The sequence below is a fragment of the Gracilinanus agilis genome, chromosome 2 (genome assembly GCF_016433145.1).
Source record: "Gracilinanus agilis isolate LMUSP501 chromosome 2, AgileGrace, whole genome shotgun sequence".
Classification (NCBI taxonomy): Eukaryota; Metazoa; Chordata; class Mammalia; order Didelphimorphia; family Didelphidae; genus Gracilinanus; species Gracilinanus agilis.
The window spans coordinates 427,684,298-427,704,595 of NC_058131.1; the positions used below are offsets into that span (position 1 = coordinate 427,684,298).

The following is a 20,298-nucleotide window of genomic DNA, read 5'->3' on the forward strand; positions in this document are numbered from 1 at the left end:
AGATTCTATAACCAGTTTTATTTCCTATTCCTGCCTTCCATATTCTCTACAATCCAGGCAAACTAGGTTACCCTATCCTCTAGAAAACATTGGACCTGGTTCTCTAGAATGCCTGGAATGCCTCTTTCTACCCAGCTTTGCCTTTTACTTGTTACATCCTTGAAAACCCTCCTGATGAAAAGCTGCCACTTCCATTTAGTTTCTCCCTTTCTCCCCAATCGTGGGCCAACCCCCATGACCTTTCCCCTAAATCTCGTCTTGCTTTGCCCCTAATGCGGTTAATTAGGCACATGACCTGAGGTCCCTGCACGTGAATGCAGAATGTGTGCGAGCTTCATAAGGGTAAAGGTTATATGTCCAGACTTTTTCCGCACATGAGGGCTTAAATAAATGCGGGTTGTGTGAGGCTGGGGCGGAGGGGTGGGGAGCGCAAGGATCCCGAACTGCTTTTTGCCTAAGTTTGGGGTTCGCTTGTTTGGGGGGTTGCCTTTTTCCGGCAAGAAGTTAACAGAAGGAAGTGGGTGTGAGTATGTATACGTGTGTAAAGGAAGCGGGGGTGTGGAGAATTCTGTGGGAGGGCTGCCCCACACAACCCTGTTTCCCCTCCCTCTTGCCCTTTCTCTCTCCACTCCAACTACCGGCCTCTACTCGCCAGAAGCCATCAGCAGCAACCCCCAGTTCCCACATGTTTTCCTCCCCTCTACCCTTCGCCCCTTCCCCACCCCCTTGCGGCTGCGCAGAGCACGCAGGCTCACGAGACTGAGCCTGAAGGATCCCTGCAGACTGCCCAGCGCGCCCCGCCCCAACCTCACGCGCGGCCCCGGGCCGCCCTTCCCCCTATCGCGCGTGCCCGGCCGCCCCCTTGGCTGCCATGTGAGGGGTCCTGCCAGCCAATGGAGGCTCGTGGCAGGCGGACTTGCCCCGCCCCTCTCCCCTCCGCCTCCTGTGGCAGTTTGAAGTGACTAATTTCTGTCATATGACTGTGACACCAATGGGGGCGGCGGCCGCTGGGCGGAACTAGATGCTCCTCGGCTGCTCTCGCTGCTCCCCGAAGGGGCCCAGGTCCCGGCAGCCCCCATCCTCATACTCTACTTGCCACTTGCCTAGCCCTTCGGAAAGGGCCAGTCCCCCTCGGCCCCGCAGCCCTGGGCCTGGCGCGGCTGGACCTGACCGGGCCAAGATGCCCCCGACCCTCTTCCAGAAGCTCTTCAACAAAAGGAGCGGGCTGGGCTCCCCCGGCCGGGACGCCCGGGACCCCGACTGCGTCTGCAGGTAAGGGCGGCGTCCCCGGCTGCATGCAGCCTCGCCTGCCCCCCCACCCTGCGTGTCCTCCCCTTTCCCTCGCATGGGGAGCGCAAAGTTGGACACCCGTGACTGTCCCGCCTCTGGCCCGCCGCTGTCTTCTTCCCAGAGCCGGAACTTGGGCGGCCGGGTCGGTCTCTTTGTCCCTTCGGGGCGCCAGACTATGGGGTCCTCCCTCCCTTCAACTTCTGGCTTTCACGGGGTGGGTGACCTGGAGGGAGGATGCTTTGCCCATGGGTCAACCTTCTGGCCCCACCCCCACTGCCCAGTCACTGATCATTTGTTTAGGTCCCCCACCCCCTCTACGAGGTGCCTTCTATGACTGAGGTACCGGGGCAGCTGGTATTTTCATCACCTTCCTGTTTGCAGAAAAGTTAAGTGATTGCCGAAGCAGAAGGAGTCTTGCAGTTACTTTTACCAACAAGCTCTGTTCCCGTTGAACTTGCCTGTTTACATCGATACCCCTTTTCTCTTGGTGAAGGAAGCTCTCTTCTCCGTCCCCCTTCCTTGCTTGCTAATTGGTGTGTCTCCTACTTGGGATACTGTTGAATATTTTGGGCAGATTTCAATAGAATTAAAGAGAGAAGGGTCATAGAGGAAGTGGGGAGAGTGGAGAAGTCTGGACACTTTTATCTTGGCTTTTTTAGTAATCGAAATTGCAAGGTTATTTGACTGAGCGACCTTAACATTATAGAAGGAGAAATGTAAAATGCGTAAGCTGCCAATAGCAGTCTAAGGTTACTACTGAATCTGTCATGATATAACCACAACAGAATTGAATCAAGTATTCCAAACACAATACTGTTAATAAAAAGAACTTTTGATGTAGAGCTCACTGATAAAGTTCTGCAAAGCTAGTTGACATAGACTTGTCAAATAGTTGGTTTTTTTAACTTTGGATTAGGATGGCCAGCACCAGTGTAGGAAGGGGGAAAGAAAACAAACATTGGAAATGAAATGCTTCTGAACAAAAAATAAAAGACAATTTTATTGCTATTAGGTTTCACAATAATAGCTAACATTTATGTATGCAGCAAAAACATACACATTTTCTGTCATCAATATTTTTACATTTGCCATCAAATCTCCTGTCATATTCACACTGACCTTTAAAAGTTTCTGTAGTGCCCTCCCTTTAAAATAGAACACAAAGAACATGTAACTATGGGAAAACATTCAAAATAAAAAAATAAAAATAAATAAAATAAAATAGAACACAAAGTATTTAAAAACAAAAACCTTTACATTTGCAACATTTATTGACACAGTTGAAAAGTAAGCAGGCTAAAAAATTAATTGGGTGTGGAATTGGTGGCATGTTAAAATCAGACAACTGTCACAAACCTATTTTCGTTTTCTAGGCAAGATACATAGATGCTAAAAAGTCACATATAAACCTGGAAAACACTTGCTTAGTACAGAGCAACAGCTAATAAAAGTCTGTTGATTTTAATTGAATAATGATGTTAGGTTCAGAAATTATTTATGGCTGCTAAGAAATTTTTCTCCTATTTTCCTCCAAGAGTACATTTTTCTGTGTAATCTGAATCTTCTTATATTGAAATTTTTTTAAAGCACTTGCTTCATCAAAATTAAAGGCTCATATGTTAAGTTGCAGCACACAATTATAGCCACTGTTTTTTCTATCTCAAGCTCAGTTTTTTCCCCTGAACTCTTCCAGGGTAGTTGACTGAGGTTACTAGGTAGAGGTAAGGCAAGACATATTGTAAAAATTTGAAAAAAGAACCTTGCAAAAAGAGGGACCTCCTCCACAATGCCTTCCTTGATTACACTTGCTAAAATGATTTATTGCATTCCAATTATTGTCTTGTATGACATATTTTTTGGAGTTCTGAAACTCTTTCCAGACTTATCTGTGACAGGGCCCCAGATATATTTCAAGGGATTTCTTTTTTATCTAAATGATTGTGTCCTCACTTAGAAATCTAAGGAAAATCTCTCCATTACCAACCCATTTGCCAAACATGTTGGACCTTGTATAAAAAGTGAACTTTGGTGCACCTCAAGGAGAAAAAAAACTTGATCAGCTTAATGTAACCACAAGACAAGACAGCCTCAGTTACCTACCAGAATCACAGTTCCACCAATGAAAGCCTTAGTACAGTAGATCTAAGCTCCGTTCCAGTGAATAAGACACTGTCTTCTATACTTATAATGTAATACTTCCTCACCTCTGGTACATCTTAAGTGCCTAATAAATACTTGTTGGCTATTGACTGACCTCTGCCTCTTAGAATTTTTAATTTCCTTCAAAATCTAGCTTAAGCTCTACCTTTTGCATGAAGTCTTTCCTTATCTCCCTAGCTGCTGGTGCCTTCTCCCCCTCAAAATTACTTTCTATTTATTTTATGTGTATTTATATGTTTCTCTTTTTATTGTAAACGACTTAATAGTGGAACCAGTTTCATTTGGGTCTTTGTATCTTTCTTTCTTAGTATAATCCCTAGCAAATAGTAGGTACCTAATTAATGCTCATTGATTATTTGGCCTCCCTTAGAGACTGTCCTAACCATGTGACTGATTTTCTTCTCCACAATCCCATTCTTTGGCTATCCTTTGTTCTCAGAAATCTTTCTCTAGTATGTTTCTTTTGTCTTTTCGTTCTCTTCTTACCTCATTTTTGTCTCATCACACTCCTCTCTGGTTTTGCTCTGTTTAATACACCTGGAATACTTGTGCTTTTGTACTCCTCTTCCCCGATTTGTGATACTATCTACCCTTTAAAACATAAAGTTTTTTCTGAATTTTCTTCCTTTCCCCAACTGATAATGATCTTATTGAGTAAAGATCATGCCTCTCTCAGTTAAGGTAATGTATCTTTCATTCCCCAATCCAAAATTTGTGTCCTTGCCTGGTGATCATACTATGGACAGGCACCTTCTGGGCCACTTATGTGGAACTTGACTCCTTCAGGGATACTTTTTATTACTATTTGCTTGATTTTCATAAAGGCAAACAGCTACTTTGGGTTGCATTTCTTTATTACCCATATTAGAGGTCAAGGACCAGAGCTTATACAAGTTTTCATTATGAACAAAATCTTACATGTAGATAGGTACTCAATAAATATTTGTTAAATAAGTGAGTGAAAAAATATTTTTTATCCAGACATTTAATATGTCATATTTCAGCCAAAAAATCTTTGATGGTCTACTGAATAAAGAAACTCCTTGATACCTCCTTTAGGGCCTACCATAGTACTTTTGTATATAGTAAGTTCTTAATACTGCTAAATGATTGAATGAATGTTAGCCTTTCCCAGGTAATAGATTTGATTTAAGATGCCTTAATAGATAGGAGAAATGCAGGAAATTCAAATGATGTGGTGACCAAGGCAGTAGGGAAGATAATTTGAGGTTAAAGAGGACTTTGAGAAGCTCAAATTAAACCGTGTAGATCTACCTCTATTTAGTTTTATGCACATAAGGCCAGCTCTTCATCCCAACTTGCCAGTTTTACCATAAATACTTGTAGCACCACAAAAAGGCCTTTGTGGAGAGATGTGGAGGCTTATGTATGCTTGGGATTATGTGTGTATATTTTCATGAAATCAATAAAGGGACTAGAAATCTGAATTAGAATTGGAGAACTATCAAGTAGCTTTTAAAGATAGGAATATAGGCAACATTGGCATTCAAATGGTGACTTCCTGAAACTTAAACTTACTTCCTTGCTTTAGGTAAATATATCTGCCCCTATAATGAATTTAATGTCATAGAGAGTTGAAGATAATTTTTAGGGTTGGGTTTTTTTTTTTTAACACTTTCTGTCTAAGAAGCAGTACTGTGTATTGGTTCTAAGGCAGAAGAGCAGTCAGGGCTAGGCAATGGAAGTTAAATAACTTGCCCAGAGTAACACAGCTAGGAAGTGTCTGAGACCAGATTTGAACCTAGGATCTCCCGACTCTAAGCCTAGCTCTCAATCCACAGAGCTGCCCTCTGAAGATAATTTTTAGAAGAAATATTAAGTACTTTTTTTTAAGAATTTGGAAAAGGGATAAGGTGATTTCTAGCTTATATTTCTTAACTTCTGGAAACTGCTAAGTTAATTTCCAGAAGTAGGAAGATTTGAATATACTGCATCTGGAATGTACATACCAAGGAGCATAAAAATAATTTAAAAGTTAGTCTTCCATTTAAAGGTTTTTTTCTGGAAAGAAAAAGAGGAAAATTATGCCAAGTTTTAGCAAAATTGAATATTAATATCAATTATATTTATATCTGTCAGCATTTAACAATTCATTAAATATACACAAATCTCTTTGCATTTTAAAATATTTTAGATCTTCCATTTATTAAAAGAGGCTGTTTGTCTTGAATAACTGACTTTAAAGAAAAAAAATTTAACTGCTTCAACAATTAATAGGTTTTAAAAAATGGCACATTGTTGATGAAAAAATATTGACTTTAGAAGTCATTTATTGACTCAAATATTTATTGAACACGCACAGTCTAGGATACATTCACCATTACTACTAGTATCAAGAAATAAAGAAAACATTGTAGGTTATCTACTTTATAGTAAGAGAGAAGCACTGAATCTCCTTGTAAGAAAAAATGGGATATGTTCTTCCATTGCCTAAAATTGGTCAGGTATTAAATAATAGTATCTAGTAAGAACAGTGAATTATATTTTAATAAGAAATATTTTCCCTATGATTTGATTAAGTTTATTCATAGCTAGTAAATGTTGTGATTACAAGGAAGAACTTTTTTTTGTTTGATTAAAACTAATTTCTTTCAGACATAATATAATTATTTGCTTCCAGATGAGAATTATTGAATTTCTTAAATACTTTATGCTAAATAGAAATGATCTTGAGAAAAGAACTTAACTTCTGGTTGATATAAAGAATATTCCAAAAGTCTTTGTGCAGTTTTAAGTTTTATTAGTTTTGTGTGTATGTTGTGCTGACAAAAGTTTTAACAATGATTTTCTGTAAATATATGTCACACTTTTAGGTTTAATCTACTATATTAAATTCTCTTCCTCACTTATCTAAAGTCTAGACATTCAAAAAAACAAATGAAGCCTTGATTTATAGATTTTGCTGATTTTAGAGGTGTAAATGAACATACTGAAAATTTAACATCAGTTCACATGAATCAAAATGAAGTAACTTCCTCACACCCCTCCCTGCCTGTATATATCATAGATATAACATATAATATATATCAATATGAAGCATGCCTATTTCATGGAATGTTTGGCTGACAGATTCTAATTAATCTGCTTTTTGCTTTACTCAGTACAAACTATAAAACCTTTGTCATTTCCATCCTTATTGTAAAGAAATTAAAACTATTACTTAGCTTACTGCATCTTAGATGATCTTTCAATGACCAAAAGTTATCATTGTTGACATAAGTTATTTCATAATGATTAGAAGGTACAAGAGATTTCTAGTAATATGCCAACTTTTAATATTGTTTAGTGATTTGTTCCTTTATGGAGTATGTAAGAAACAAATTATGTTTACTGAAACTTCTCTTGGGATCTAGTTAATCGAGGTTTTCCTTTATATCTTTAACAAAATTTATATCTTTGACAAAATGTATCTTACAACTTATTGAAACTTAGATGTGACTAATTTGGGGGGATAGTACTTCCCTTCCTCAGTGATACAAATCATAGGGCTTTTTTTGCTTATCAAACAAATAAGTCGTCGTGACTAAAAAAATTAATCACTTGTTGGCCAGCTCTCTGGTAACAATTCTCCAGATTTAGATCAGCAATCCTTTGGAAAGTAATTCATTGTCAGGCTTTTACTCAAATTCATTCTGTAAGGTTGATAGAATCTGCATAGAAGACTTTTGTTACCTAGTAGGAATTTCAAGAACCCAGAACTATATTCATATACCATGAGTTATTCTAGGAGAATTTTTTTTCTTTTAGTAATGTTTTTCCAAATTACATGTAAATACAGTTTTTGGTGTTCATTTTCTAAGTTTGAGTACCACATTGTCTCCTTCATTCTCCCCCTCCCTGAGACAATAAGCAATTTGATATTGGTTATACAGGTACTATTATACAAGCATATTTCCATATTCATCTTGTTGTGGAAGAATACATTTAAAAAATGAAGAAAATAGAGTGCAGAATGGTCTGCTTCGATCTAATCCCACCTCTATGTAACAGCCCTTCAGATACTTGGAGACAACTATTATCTCCAGCTCTGAGTTTTCTCTAGCCTTATACCCCCAGTTCCTTTGATCAGTCTAGGTAAGAAATCAGGAGAGTTTACCATCCTAGTTTCTCTCTTGTAGAATTTTTTTTTTTTTAACCCTTAACTTCTGTGTATTAGTTCCTTGGTGGAAGATTGGTCAGGGTAGGCAGTGGGGGTCAAGTGACTTGACCAGGGTCACACAGCTGGGAAGTGTCTGAGGCTGGATTTGAACCTAGGACCTCCTGTCTCTAGGCCTGGCTCTCCACTGAGCTACCCAGCTGCCCCCTCTTGTAGAATTTTAATGGAGGTGTTTTCTTCAGTGAACCAGTGTTCTAAACTCTGATCCTGTGATCTTTTGTCTCATCTGGGAAATTCCTTCCAAAAGTAAAAATTGTAATTCAGCCTTTGTGACACTTATCCATAGCCTACAAATTTTCCACAGGATGTCTATTACTTAGCCTTTGGGAACCTTTCACTAATCTTATATGGATTCCAATAAAACACATCAGTTATTCCCTTGCTCTTGCTACATAATGAGTCCACATTTTCTAGTTATAATCTCTCTTTATTAAGTATTTAAAGCAAATTTTCATATATTGATAGTTACATTTTAAAAAAACTTCATATCCATTGACTTGGAGAAGTGTTTTTGGTTTTATAAATTTGTGTTAATCTATATATATTTGTAGTCAAACTTTTATCAAAGATAAAGTAAGCCTATATTTAAAGTAAACAATTCCCCTTCTTATCCTAGCTGTGTTCATTTTTTAAAATGCAAAATCCTCATCAAAATTATTCAGTTTTTTCTTTTATGTTTACCTCTCTTGTTTGGCTAATAATTCTGCCCTTCATCAAAGTTGCAAAAGGTATCTTTTCTCTCGTAAAAAATTTATGTTTTTATATTTATATTTAATTTCGAATCTGTTTTACTTTGGTATATAGTATAAAGTACAGGTAAAACCTGTTCTATGTCCATTTGAATTTTTGTTGGACAGAGTCTTTTCCTTTATGTAAAGAATATTTTGTTATTATTCTTAAATATGCTGATTTTCCTTGGTAGGTTGGCTTACTTTAGATATTTTGTAGATATTAGAATTACTTTGAATAGGATTTTTACTATTTTTAAGGGGTTTTGGCTATTACCATTTAGAATGTTAATAATTTATATGAAATTATTTTGTATCTTTTGATTTTGTAGAAGCAACTAATCATCATTTCCCTGATTTTCTGAGGTTTTCTAAGTAAATTGTTATGTTATCTGTTTGTTGTCTTCTTGTATGCTTTCATTTCTTTCTCTTTAATATGATTGCAAATATTTTTAGAATCATGTTGGTAATAATGGAGAGAAGGGTCATTCCTCATGTACTCTATGGTCTATCTTCTTGTTTTTGATGTTACTTAAACATGAATTTTTTTCTCTTTGCCTATGCACTAGCTGTCCCCCATGCCTAGACTATACTTCCTCTTCACCTGAACCTCTGAGAATTCCTTATTTCCTTTGTATTTTTTTTTTTATTTTAAACCCTTAACTTCTGTGTATTGACTTTATAGGTGGAAGATTGGTAAGGGTAGGCAATGGGGGTCAAGTGACTTGCCCAGGGTCACACAGCTGGGAAGTGGCTGAGGCCGGGTTTGAACCTAGGACCTCCCGTCTCTAGGCCTGGCTCTCAATCCACTGAGCTACCCAGCTGCCCCTCCTTATTTCCTTTGAAATTCAACTCAGCTACTAATGCCGCCCCCCCACCCCCAATTACCTTGTTAGTATTGTGTATATTTTGTGTATATTAATATATATGCTACCTAATAAATGAACATTTGTTGATTTGGCCTTATTTTATTTCCATATATTTGTAGGAAATGATTTTAATATTTCTCCACTGAAATAATGGTAGTTTTTTTATTTTAGGTGTTTTTTTTTTTAAGTTCTTACAGGTCTATTTTTTAAAGGTTTTTATTATAAATAATTGATGTATTTTGTCAAAGCCTTTTTAGGTATCTGTTGATATTATAATACAAGTTTTTAAGATGATTAATTATGGTTATTGTTTTTCAAATGATTCTTGTGACCTTGCTATAAATTCACCTTGGCCATAGTGAATTTTAAAAATTTAATTTGAGATGTTTTTAATTACTATTTTTGTATCTTTTCTGTTAAACATTACCTTTATTTCCCCATTACATGCCTTTCTATTCCTTTCCCAAAAACCTATCCCTTACATTTTTTTTTTAAAGAAAGAAAGCAAACAGCAAAACTATCCAAACACATCAAGTCTAATGTTTATATATAGTGTTCCACATCCATAGTCTCCTACCTCTGCAAAGAAAGGTTAGAAGTGTGTTCTTTCTCATTATGTCTTTTTTGATGTCAAGCTTGGTGTGACAGGGAAGGAACTTGTTTTATGTAGACTGTTTGGCTTATTTGCCACTTATTTAGCACAGAATGTCAAATCTATAGGAAGTTAATGGCAGAAGTTTAGCAGAATTCCCACTATTTTGCAGTGAATACTTTTCTTACCTAAGTGGTCAGTTGCTGAGGTAAATTTAGGTTTCCAATTCTTTGTTGAAAAGAAAGCACTGGTCTAAATATTTTGGTGTGTATGGAGCCTGTTTTTTCCTCAATTTCCTCCTTGAGATACAGACTTGCCTGTGTAATCTCTGGATCAAAGGGTATAGACATTTCAGTCACTTTACTTGAATTATTTGAAATTGCTTTCTAGCATTGGTGTATGAATTCACAGGTTCATGGACATTACTTGCTTCTATTACTTGCTTCTAACCCTTCCAACATTGACTATTCCTGTCCTTTGTCCCTTTGGTAAATCTGGAGTAAAACTTCAGGATTGTTTTGATTTGCATTGTTCTTTGTATTTTTTATTTACAGCTTTTTTTTCACATGATTTCTAATAGTTTACATGTTCTTTTGAGAGCTCTTTTTTCCTATTCTTTGACTTTATTGGGAAATGGTTTTTGCTTGTACGTATTTTTTTTCATTTATTCTCCACATCTTGGATATCAAACCCTTATCTGAGTATCAAGTTCTTTCCACTATCAACTGCTTCCTTTCTTATACTAGATATATTAATGTTGTTTACATAAAATATTTTTACTTTTATATAATCAAAATTATCTATTTTATCTTTTTTCCTTGTTTGATTAAGAATTCACTCCCTATCTTTAGCTGTGAAAGGTATATGATCTTCTAAATTTTTTATGGTATAATTTTTAATATTCAGGCCATATATTCATTTTTATCTATTTTAGTATATGGTGTAAAATTCTGGTCTATACCTTATTTATGCCTGCTACTTTCTAGTTTTCTAAGCAATTCTTCTCAAATAGAAAGTTCTTTTCTAGATTAAATTTTGTTTCCTATGTTATTGAACATTGTGAGTTCATTTATTATTCTTCTAAACTGATTTCCTTATTTTAACCAGCATCAAATGGATTTGAAAATTGCATCTTAATGATATTTTTTGAGGTCTGAAAGTTCTATTGTCCCCTTCATTACTACCCTTTCTCTTGATATTCTAGATCAGTGATAGCAAACCTTTTAAAGATGGCCTGCTGTGCCCCTCCACCTTACCCCACACAGGGGAGGGAGAAAGAGCTCCTATTGGGCTCCTGGGCAGAGTGGTTGATAAAATGAGGAATGTCCTCAGCTAGTGTAGAGAGGGGGAGGAGAGTGGCCCAAGTGCTCCCCTCCTCTCCAGTTCTGCCATGTGTAAGCTGCCCACTATACCTCCTCTATACTTTCACTGGGATTCTGGTCTGAGGGTTGGGGGTCTGTGAAAAAATGTCATCAGGCATGGTGGAGAGGGGGACGGGAGCAGCTCCCCCTGAGTCCCTCTGCCTTTCTAGTAATGAACTGGGCAGGAAGGAGCAGCCGCCTGCCCACAGAGAGCACTCTGCATGTCACCTTTTATCATAGGTTCACCATCACTGTTTTAGATCATAAGTTCTTAACATGGAGGCCATGTACCTTTGGGGTTAGTGGATAGATTGGGGGCAGGGTATCTGTAAACTTGAATAGGAACTAAATTATTTCTTTATTTTCACTAAAGGCTTATCTGAAATTGAACATTTCCTTCTATTATGGATGTAGGCAACAAATAATTCTGGCAAGAGGTTGGATTTCATGGCATAAAAAATATTAAGGATTCCTGTTCTGTATCTTTTGTGACTTCAAACATTTTTCGTTATTATTTGTCCAGTTCTGTAAAATGCCCGTTTGGAAGTTTGATTAGTATAACTGTACTACATAACTGGTCCTACATTTTAGTCAGTATATTGAATTTATAAGTAGCCAGTATAAAAGGGCCAATAGGAGGAAATAAGATTAGAAAGGGAAACCTAGAAGTCATATACAAACTGACCCAAAGAACAAAAGATTATAATTTATAAATTGTATTATAAATTAACTAAAAATCATCCTGGTTTATGTGTGGAATCAGGGGAAGATACCTAGACTCTGATGTCAGTTTTTTGATCCTATAACCAAGGTAAGACAGATAATTTTGAAATGAGGTAGATATCTTAACTTTTAGGTTTACTGACAACTCTGAGATGATTTGGATATGATAATAGCCTAACCCTAAGTTAAATGACTTGTTTCCCCAAAAAACCCTATAAAAATGAGACCTCAAACATCTGTCCCATGAACATTTCCATCTCTATAGGGTCCATGCTGCCTAGTGCTTCTTAATTCTAACCCTGGTTATAATGGTAATAATATTCCCTGTCACTCTCCTCCATCTTCTTCCTCATTATTACCTGCCTCCTTTCACCATCCTTGTGCCTCTCTGCTTCTATACTCCTTTCAATGCTTATCTTTTTGCCTTAAAGTGTTGCAGCCCCATTTCCCATTGCCAGTAGACTTTTCCAGAGAGTACCCAAAAGGTCAGCATGCATAATTCATAATTATATAAATGAATTGTAAATTTTAAAATTAATTACCAAGTACTAAATCTGTAAATTAGCTTTGGAATTACTTTGCCCAGCCATAAACATAGAATATTTGCAAGTTTTTGAAGTTGTTTTTTATTTCTTTTAACGAGCCTTTTGTAATTGAATCTATACAAATATTAAGTGTGCATTAGTAGATTAGTTCCTAAATATTTTATATGTTGTCCACTTATTTTGAGTATGGGATTTTTTTTTCTATTAGTGCCTCCTGGATTTTGTTATTATATAGAAATGCTGTTGAATCACTTTCAACTTTGCTAAAGTAATTAATTACCTAAATTAGTGTCTTTCCTGATTGTTTCATTGCCTTGTAACCCCGACCCTAAATCACTGAATTAACCTGAACTTCTATAATGTCATTCTATTGTTTTTTATTTGCTTTTCTTTCCAATTATATTGTTGTAGATGAATATGTTTTTTTCTTCTAGTTCTGCTTTATTTTATATCAATTTAAATCAATTAATCTCCCTATGCTTCATTGTTTCTTAAAACACAAAAGTCAGTTACATCCTCAGACTCCATTTTGTTTAGTCCTTCCCCCAATCAATAATCTACTTTATTTCTAGTTCCTTGCTGCTATAAAAGTGCTGCTATAAATATTCTTATTTATATGGAACTTATCTTTTTATTATTGACTAGCAGTAAGATTCTGAATTTTATCTAAATCAAGGGGTATCATCTAAAGTAGGAATCAAAGGGTATCATCTAAAGTACTAGTCTAACAATGGTGCTTCCTTAACCTAATAAAGTCCACTGACTTCATATTGCTTCAGAATTAAATATAAACTCAATCCACTGTTTGACTTTAAAGCCCTTCACAGCTTAGCCTCATCTTCTCTTTCCAGTATTCTTATACTTTACTCCCCTCCATGTATTATATAATTTCATAATAGTGACCTTGCAATTCCTTGAGCACAAGGCTCCAACCCACACAACTCTATGACTTTGTACTGGCTGTCACCCTCCTCATCCCTTTAGAGCAGTGATGGGCAAACTATGGCAGGTGGGCCAGATGGGGGCCCCCTGAATTGTTCTATCCGGCAGCATGACATTATTCCTAATCTGACAAATACAATGAGTAGGATACAATACAATGAAATTTCGAAAGAGTTGCCTTAGAAACAGACAGACAGATGAACATTTCCTTCCTTTGGCCCCCTGTTTAAAAAGTTTGCCCATCACTGCTTTAGAGTGTTCTCCCACCTTACCTTTATTTCTTGACTTCTTTCAAGACTCATCTGAAGTCTCACCTTCTACAAGATGTATTTTGTTCAAACACAGTTATTTACATGTTTTCTCCCCATTAAAATGTGAGGGCACATTAAAATGTTGAAGGCAGTGACTGACTTTGATTTTCTTTGTATCACCAGTGCCACAGTGCGTGGCACATATTGATCTTCTATTAAATGCCTATTGTCTGATAGACTGTTGAACATTTTATTACTTTCTTAGCATTTTTAAAATTTTTTAATTTTTTAAATTTGCTTTCCAGAATGATTGGATTATTGCCCTACCAAAGCAATATTAATATATCTGTCTTTCTACAGTGCCTCCAACATTGATTTTTCTTGTCTTTATCAACTTGCTAGGAGTGATATGTAAAACCTCATAGTTTTTTTTGATATTAGTTATTTGGAACAATCTTTCTTGGAAAATTACATGTTCTGGCTAAGATGGCTGACTGAAGGAAACAGACTTTGCCTCCCACATTACTCTTTTTAAGAAAAACTAAGACAGGTGGAACATTCAAGGCCCAGAGGCAATAACAGCAGAGAGATTTGTTAAGAAAGCCCCAGATAGTGGCAGCAACCTATGTAACCATGGCAGCACTCAAACAAGGTCTACCTAAAGGCTAGGGACTCTAATGTCCCTAGCAGTCTATTCTGAGATGCTACATAGGGTCCTTGAAGATCCAGAATTCAGAACCTTCAAAGTCTAGGGAACCTAACCCCAGGAAATAGAGACAAGTACAGGAATCCATGTGATCCAGGGCAAAAATTTTCAGTCTTTTACCAGAGGGCAAAATGAAAAAAGAGAGTCCACTTACTGAATGAAACTTCGAAAGGAAAAGTCCTAGGAATATCATAGCCAGAACCGAGATCTTTCACATCCAAGGAAAAAAACCCTGCAGGTATTCAAAAAAGAATCAGTTCAGATTCCAAGGAACCATCATCAGGATCACATAAGATCTAGCAGATTTTACTATAAATGAGAAGCAATCTTGAAAGTATAATATTCATACAGGCTTACAAACAAAAATAACTCAACCTGTAAAGCTGAGTGCTATCACATAAGGGAAAATAAAATTTTAATGGAATAGAGGACTTTCAAGCATTCCTAATGAAAAGATCAGAGTTGAGTATGAACTTTCAAATCTAAACACAATAGCCATGGAAAATCTTAAAAGGTCAATTTATTTGGGCAATTGTAAGGGTTTGTTATAATGATGTAGTGCTAACATTTTAGTAGGAAGAAAACACAAGTTTCCATTTAGAGGTTTAATGCTGGCAAAGGATGTTGAAGGAATTAAATAAGAAAAACAGAAGATCTGGCATCCACTGGTTTTTATTTTTGTTTTTCAGAAAGTTTGACATGGGTAAAGAAAAAGGATAATAAAAAAGAATATACTATTGTTGAAAAGAAGAGGTAGAATTTGATATACACACATGTAAAGAATTTACTAACATGGAAGAAGGAATGAGGGAAAAGGGCCTCTGCTCAACCTCACTTTCATCTGACAAAGAAGGGTAAAACACACACATGCCCTGTTGGTGTAGAAATGCATTAAATTCAACAGGGAAACAACTGGAAGTGGCAGTGGTTAAAAGGAAGGATAAATACAGTGAGGTTTAACTACATGGAAAACAAAATTTCAGATCCTGAGGGGAAGATTAAAAGATAGGTGGAAGAAAACCAAAGAACCAGAATTGAAGAGGGTTCTCATCATTTAGTTAGTTGTTGAAAGGCAGTTAGGTGCCTTCCTAGAGTCAGGAAGGCCTGAGTTCAAATCTGGTCTCAAACACTTATTAGCTGTATGACCTTGGAAAGTCTTTTAATCTCTTCCTCAGTTTCCTCATCTCTGTAAAATGTGAATAATAATGGCACCTAGTTCCCAGGATTGTTTTGAGAATTAAATAATATAATAATTTAAAAGCATTTAATAGTACCTGGCATATAGTAAGCATTGCATAAATGTTAGTTATTATGATTTTAAGTTTGTGGTATATGAATGATATAGTCTTATTCTCTAAGAAATGATGAGGGCAGCTAGGTGCACAGGAATAGAATGCTGGACCTGGAATCAGGAAGACTCACCTGGCTTCAGATACTGACTAGCTGTGTGGCCCTGAGCAAGTTACTTAAAGTTGGTTGCTTCAGTTTCCTCATCTGTAAAATGAACTGTCAAACCATTCCTGTATCTTTTAGAGTTGGACATAACAACAGCAACAACAAAGGAATGGTGAAAGAGATGGTATTAGAGAGTTCTGAATATTATGAATTGATACAATGAACAAAGTGAGCAGAACCAGAAGAATATACAAAGACAATAACATTATAAAAAAACACAACTTTGAAATTTCTATAAATTCTGATCAATGCAATGACCAAATATATCTCCAAAGGACATGTGAAAGTACAAACATACATTTTTTGAATGTGTAGATTCATTTTGCTTTGTGTCAAGCAACAAGTCAAGCATTTGTTAAATACTTGCTATGGGTCAACTAAACACTGGAAATACAACAAAAAAAAGGCAGCAAGACAGTCTTTGCTGTCAGGGAGCTAGGGTTACAGTCTAATAGGAGAGAGAACACAAAAACAGCAATGTACAAACAAGATAGCATATGGGATAACTTGGAAATAGCAGAGAGGAAAAGCTTTTTTAAGAAGGTTGGATTTTTGCTGGAATTTTAAGGAACAGGGAAACTGGAAGATGGAAATAAGGAGGGAGACAATTTCAGGGATATGGGAGAGACAGTAATAATGCACTGAGTCTGTCAAGAAGTGGAGTCACATGCAAGGAACAAAAAGGGCCAGCATCACTAGATCATATATTATAGAATATAGGAGACATGAATTGCAAAGTATATAGAATATAGGAGACAAAGAATTGCAAAATAAGAAGATCTGAAGGGTAGGAAGGGACCAGGTTACAAAGGGTTTTAAACAGGATAGTGAACAATTGACCAGAATTTATCGAGTTAAGGAGTATAACGTGGTTAGACCTATGCTTTAGGAAGATCATTTTGATAGCTGAATGGAATTTTTTCATTGCTTTATCTGACCTATGTTTAGTTTTTTTTCTCATAGAAGGAATTTAATAGGGTCCTCCTAATAGAGTATTAAAGATAATTATTAATAATTAACTAAGAATTAATTCTTAAATTATTATAATGTATTTACATATATTAAACAATTAATTATTATTAAATATAATTTCTACAGGTTCAATTATAATTGATCTTTAAACACTTGTAATTCTATCTGGACCTGATTTTTTTCCTTTCAAAGTTCACTTATGGTTTATTTAATTTTTTTCTTTTTGAAATTGGGTAGTTTTATATTTTTAGTTCTTTTGCTAATTTAGGCATCCATTTTTGGTTATATTATAATATTTCTTATTATAAAATTATCTGGTATAGTCTAAAGATTTTATTTATTTTTGTGTTCATATCCTTTGTTCCCCTCCTTATTTCTATCTCTTTTAATGTAGTTCTGAATTCGATTTTCCCATTCTTTTGGCTTTGCACTTACATGTTTTTTTATTCTCTTTATTTCCATCATGATATTCAGGAAGACAGAAGTTAAGCTCTCTCTCTTCTCTATATCTACATTAGTATATTTGTAGATCTCAACATGTTTATACATCTAGTCCTACTTCCTATTTTTCTTCATTTCTTTTTTTTGTTTGTTTTGTTTGCGAGACTTCTGCTGTCTCTTACTTGCAGAAGTATTAATTCACAAAGGAGGTAGTATCATATAGGCAGAGTCAATTTATATTACAATTCATGAAAGCCAGTAATATTTCCTTGTACTCTTACCATACCATACAACTCCCTTTGTCTTCCATTCCATTTAGCCACCTTTGGGGTACAGCCTCTCCTGGGACTTGATGCCATGCCATGTGATAAAGCATTAGAAGAAAAGTAGTTCTAGTAGTCTCCTAGTTGTTCATTTCCCAATTACATAAGGCTTGCGGGGGATGGGGGATGGGAGAGGGGAATAGGGAGCTGTGTTGGGACATGTTGAGTTTAAGATCCTTAATGGACATCCAATAAATATGTCCAAAAGTCAGTAACATGGAAGTGTAGCTCGAGAGACTAGAGCTGAATATACAGATCTAGGAATCATCTGCATCCAGACTATATTTGAACCCATGGAAACTGTTGAGATCATCAATTAAGATGACACAGAAGGAAAAGAAGAGAAACTAGAACATCTAGGAAACAACCATGATGAGTGGGAGATGATAAGCCAGCTGAAAAGAAGATAAGAGATAGCTAAGAGCAGAAGTAGTGGGATACAATGTCTCAAAAACTTCAAGAGGAAAGAGCGTCCAGGACTCAGAATTGAATACTTAGAGAAAGAAACCTGAATGGTTTTTGGAAAATTGTACAATGTTCTTTATGGTCCCAAGCTTCTCCTTGAGACAAGATCTATACATCTTTTTGACAGCAGTATTCTTTTAGGATTGCTCTGTGGCTACTAATTATAATACAACATTCTCCAAAGAATTCAAGTTCCATGTCAATCTGAAAGTAATGTTAAGGATATGGTAAGAATGAGTAGACTACGACATGATACCATTGAGTTATGTGATTAGCAAAATGGTCTATAAGTTGTCACTCAGGCTTACAAACTCAGTGTCATCTTGAAAAATTCATTTTCAATCACCCTACGAACTCTTGTTTCTACCTTCATAAAATCTCCTGTAACATCTTCTCCCTACTTACAAAGGCACCAACTTACTTCAAACCCTCAAACTGATCTCACTTATATTTCGTTATTGTAATAGCCTTCTGATTGATTTTCCTTCAGTTTTCTCCTTATTCTAATCCACACAGTAATTATCAAAGTGATTTTCCAGCTACCCCCTACTCATTTTTAGGACTATATATAGAAATCCTGTTTGATATTTAAAGATCTTTAATGTGGCCATCTTTTCACATTTTGCTATCATATTCTCTCCCTCTCCCTCTCCCTCTCCCTCTCTCTCTCCCTCTCCACACACACACCCTTCCTGATACACACTGACTTCCTGTTACACTTGCAACTGCATCCACTGTTATTCTCCTTTGCACTTAACTAGTCCCCATATCCGGAAGGCATTCCTTCCTCATCTCTTTGGCATCCTTCAAGAATCACTGTGCTGCCCCTTACAACAGCTGTATATCATTAGATAGATAGATAGATAGATAGATAGATAGATAGATAGATAGATAGATAGATAGATAGATAGATAGATAGATGATAGATAGATAGATAGATAGATGATTTCTAGACAAACACACACATACACAAAACAACCTGCAAACAATTATGTAATTTGAGATTAGATTAGGTATGTATTTAAGGTCAGGTAGCTTATCTAGAGTCCCATTTATATAATGATTTAAAGTTTACAAACTGATTTCTTCACGGTAATATCTAGATCAGATAACTTGATTTAAAAAGGGAGAACTCAAAGGTTTCCTATTCTGTCTCCCAAGACTAATATTCTTTATACTAATACTATACTCCTTTATATAACATAATTAGCAAATATGTGATCTGAGTATCCTAATAGACATATTGGACAATAATTACAGCAACACTGGTACCTGCAGCAGTTTTGCAGACATATATGTTTTTTATACATTCTATATTATGTAAATATTGTCTGTAATATTGTATCATAACAATATAACATGTGTGTCTTAAATTTACATAGTTGTTTGCAGGTTTTTTCTGTAACTATTGAGCTCCTCAAGGAAAGGAATTATTCTTGCCCCTTTTTGTATCTTTTTTTTGTATTTTTTTACAAGGCATATCACGTAGCAGTCATTTCATAAATACTTGTTGACTGACTTGCCAAAATCAAACAGCATTCTGATTTCAGTGCTCATGAAACCCTTAGTGAAAATGTTTTGGAACATTTTGACTTAACTTTTTCCCTAGGATTGATCTGGAACCCACACATAGTTTTAAGACTGTCAGGGAGAAACTGAGACCCCATTGAACTTCCTTACTAACTGCTTTTAATCTCCTTTCAGCCCTACACATTTGCTTTTATCTTTTTGTAGACTGTTTTTATCACTTTGTAAACTATTTTTACCTGGAGTTTATTGAATGTTTTTTATTAAAGAAATTGCAATCTTAACCCTCAGGCTCTCAGGAGGTCTATTGAACTATGTGGACAGCCCATTTTTGAACATTCCTGTGGAACTCATTGTCTCTAGAGGTGGGCCTAGAGATAAAAATTTAGGGTATAAAGAGGTGAAGGAATTGCAGAGATAAAAACTTAGGGTATAAAGAGGTGAAGGAATTGCGGCAGAAGCAACTGCATATAGAAAGGCATATAAATGAGATAAGCACCATTCCACTTTACAATGCTATTGCTAAATTTCTTTTTGTATATATGTAATAACTAAACTCAGATAACCATTTAATATTTATTTGATAGACATCACCACTTTTCTAGGTAAGGTTAGGTAACAATATATATCTTTAATGCCAGCCTCTGACTTTGCATAAATAAACCATTAGTTTGGAGATAAAACAGGCTAGTACAGTTACCTAGTTTAATGATCATTAGATATCAGTTATAAAATTTCTACAGCAATTTAAGGTATCAGTTGAGAAGAGGG

At 36.0% G+C, this 20,298-nt stretch overlaps 2 protein-coding genes across 4 annotated transcripts in view; both read left to right on the forward strand.

The window, feature by feature from the left end:
• Positions 1–957, forward strand: part of MEIKIN (meiotic kinetochore factor) — a 177,685-nt gene extending 176,728 nt beyond the window's left edge. Inside the window, exon 16 of the mRNA XM_044659920.1 lies at positions 407–957. Within this exon, the coding sequence (XP_044515855.1) occupies positions 407–957 (551 nt within the window). The remainder of the gene's footprint in view (positions 1–406) is intronic.
• Positions 958–1,008: 51 nt separating this feature from the next.
• The window catches only part of FNIP1 (folliculin interacting protein 1), a 143,453-nt gene continuing 124,163 nt past the window's right edge, over positions 1,009–20,298 (forward strand). For all 3 annotated transcript variants that reach the window (XM_044664680.1, XM_044664681.1, XM_044664682.1), the window contains exon 1: positions 1,009–1,272. In XM_044664680.1, coding sequence (XP_044520615.1) covers positions 1,022–1,272 — 251 coding nt within the window. In that variant the 5' untranslated portion in view covers positions 1,009–1,021. The remainder of the gene's footprint in view (positions 1,273–20,298) is intronic.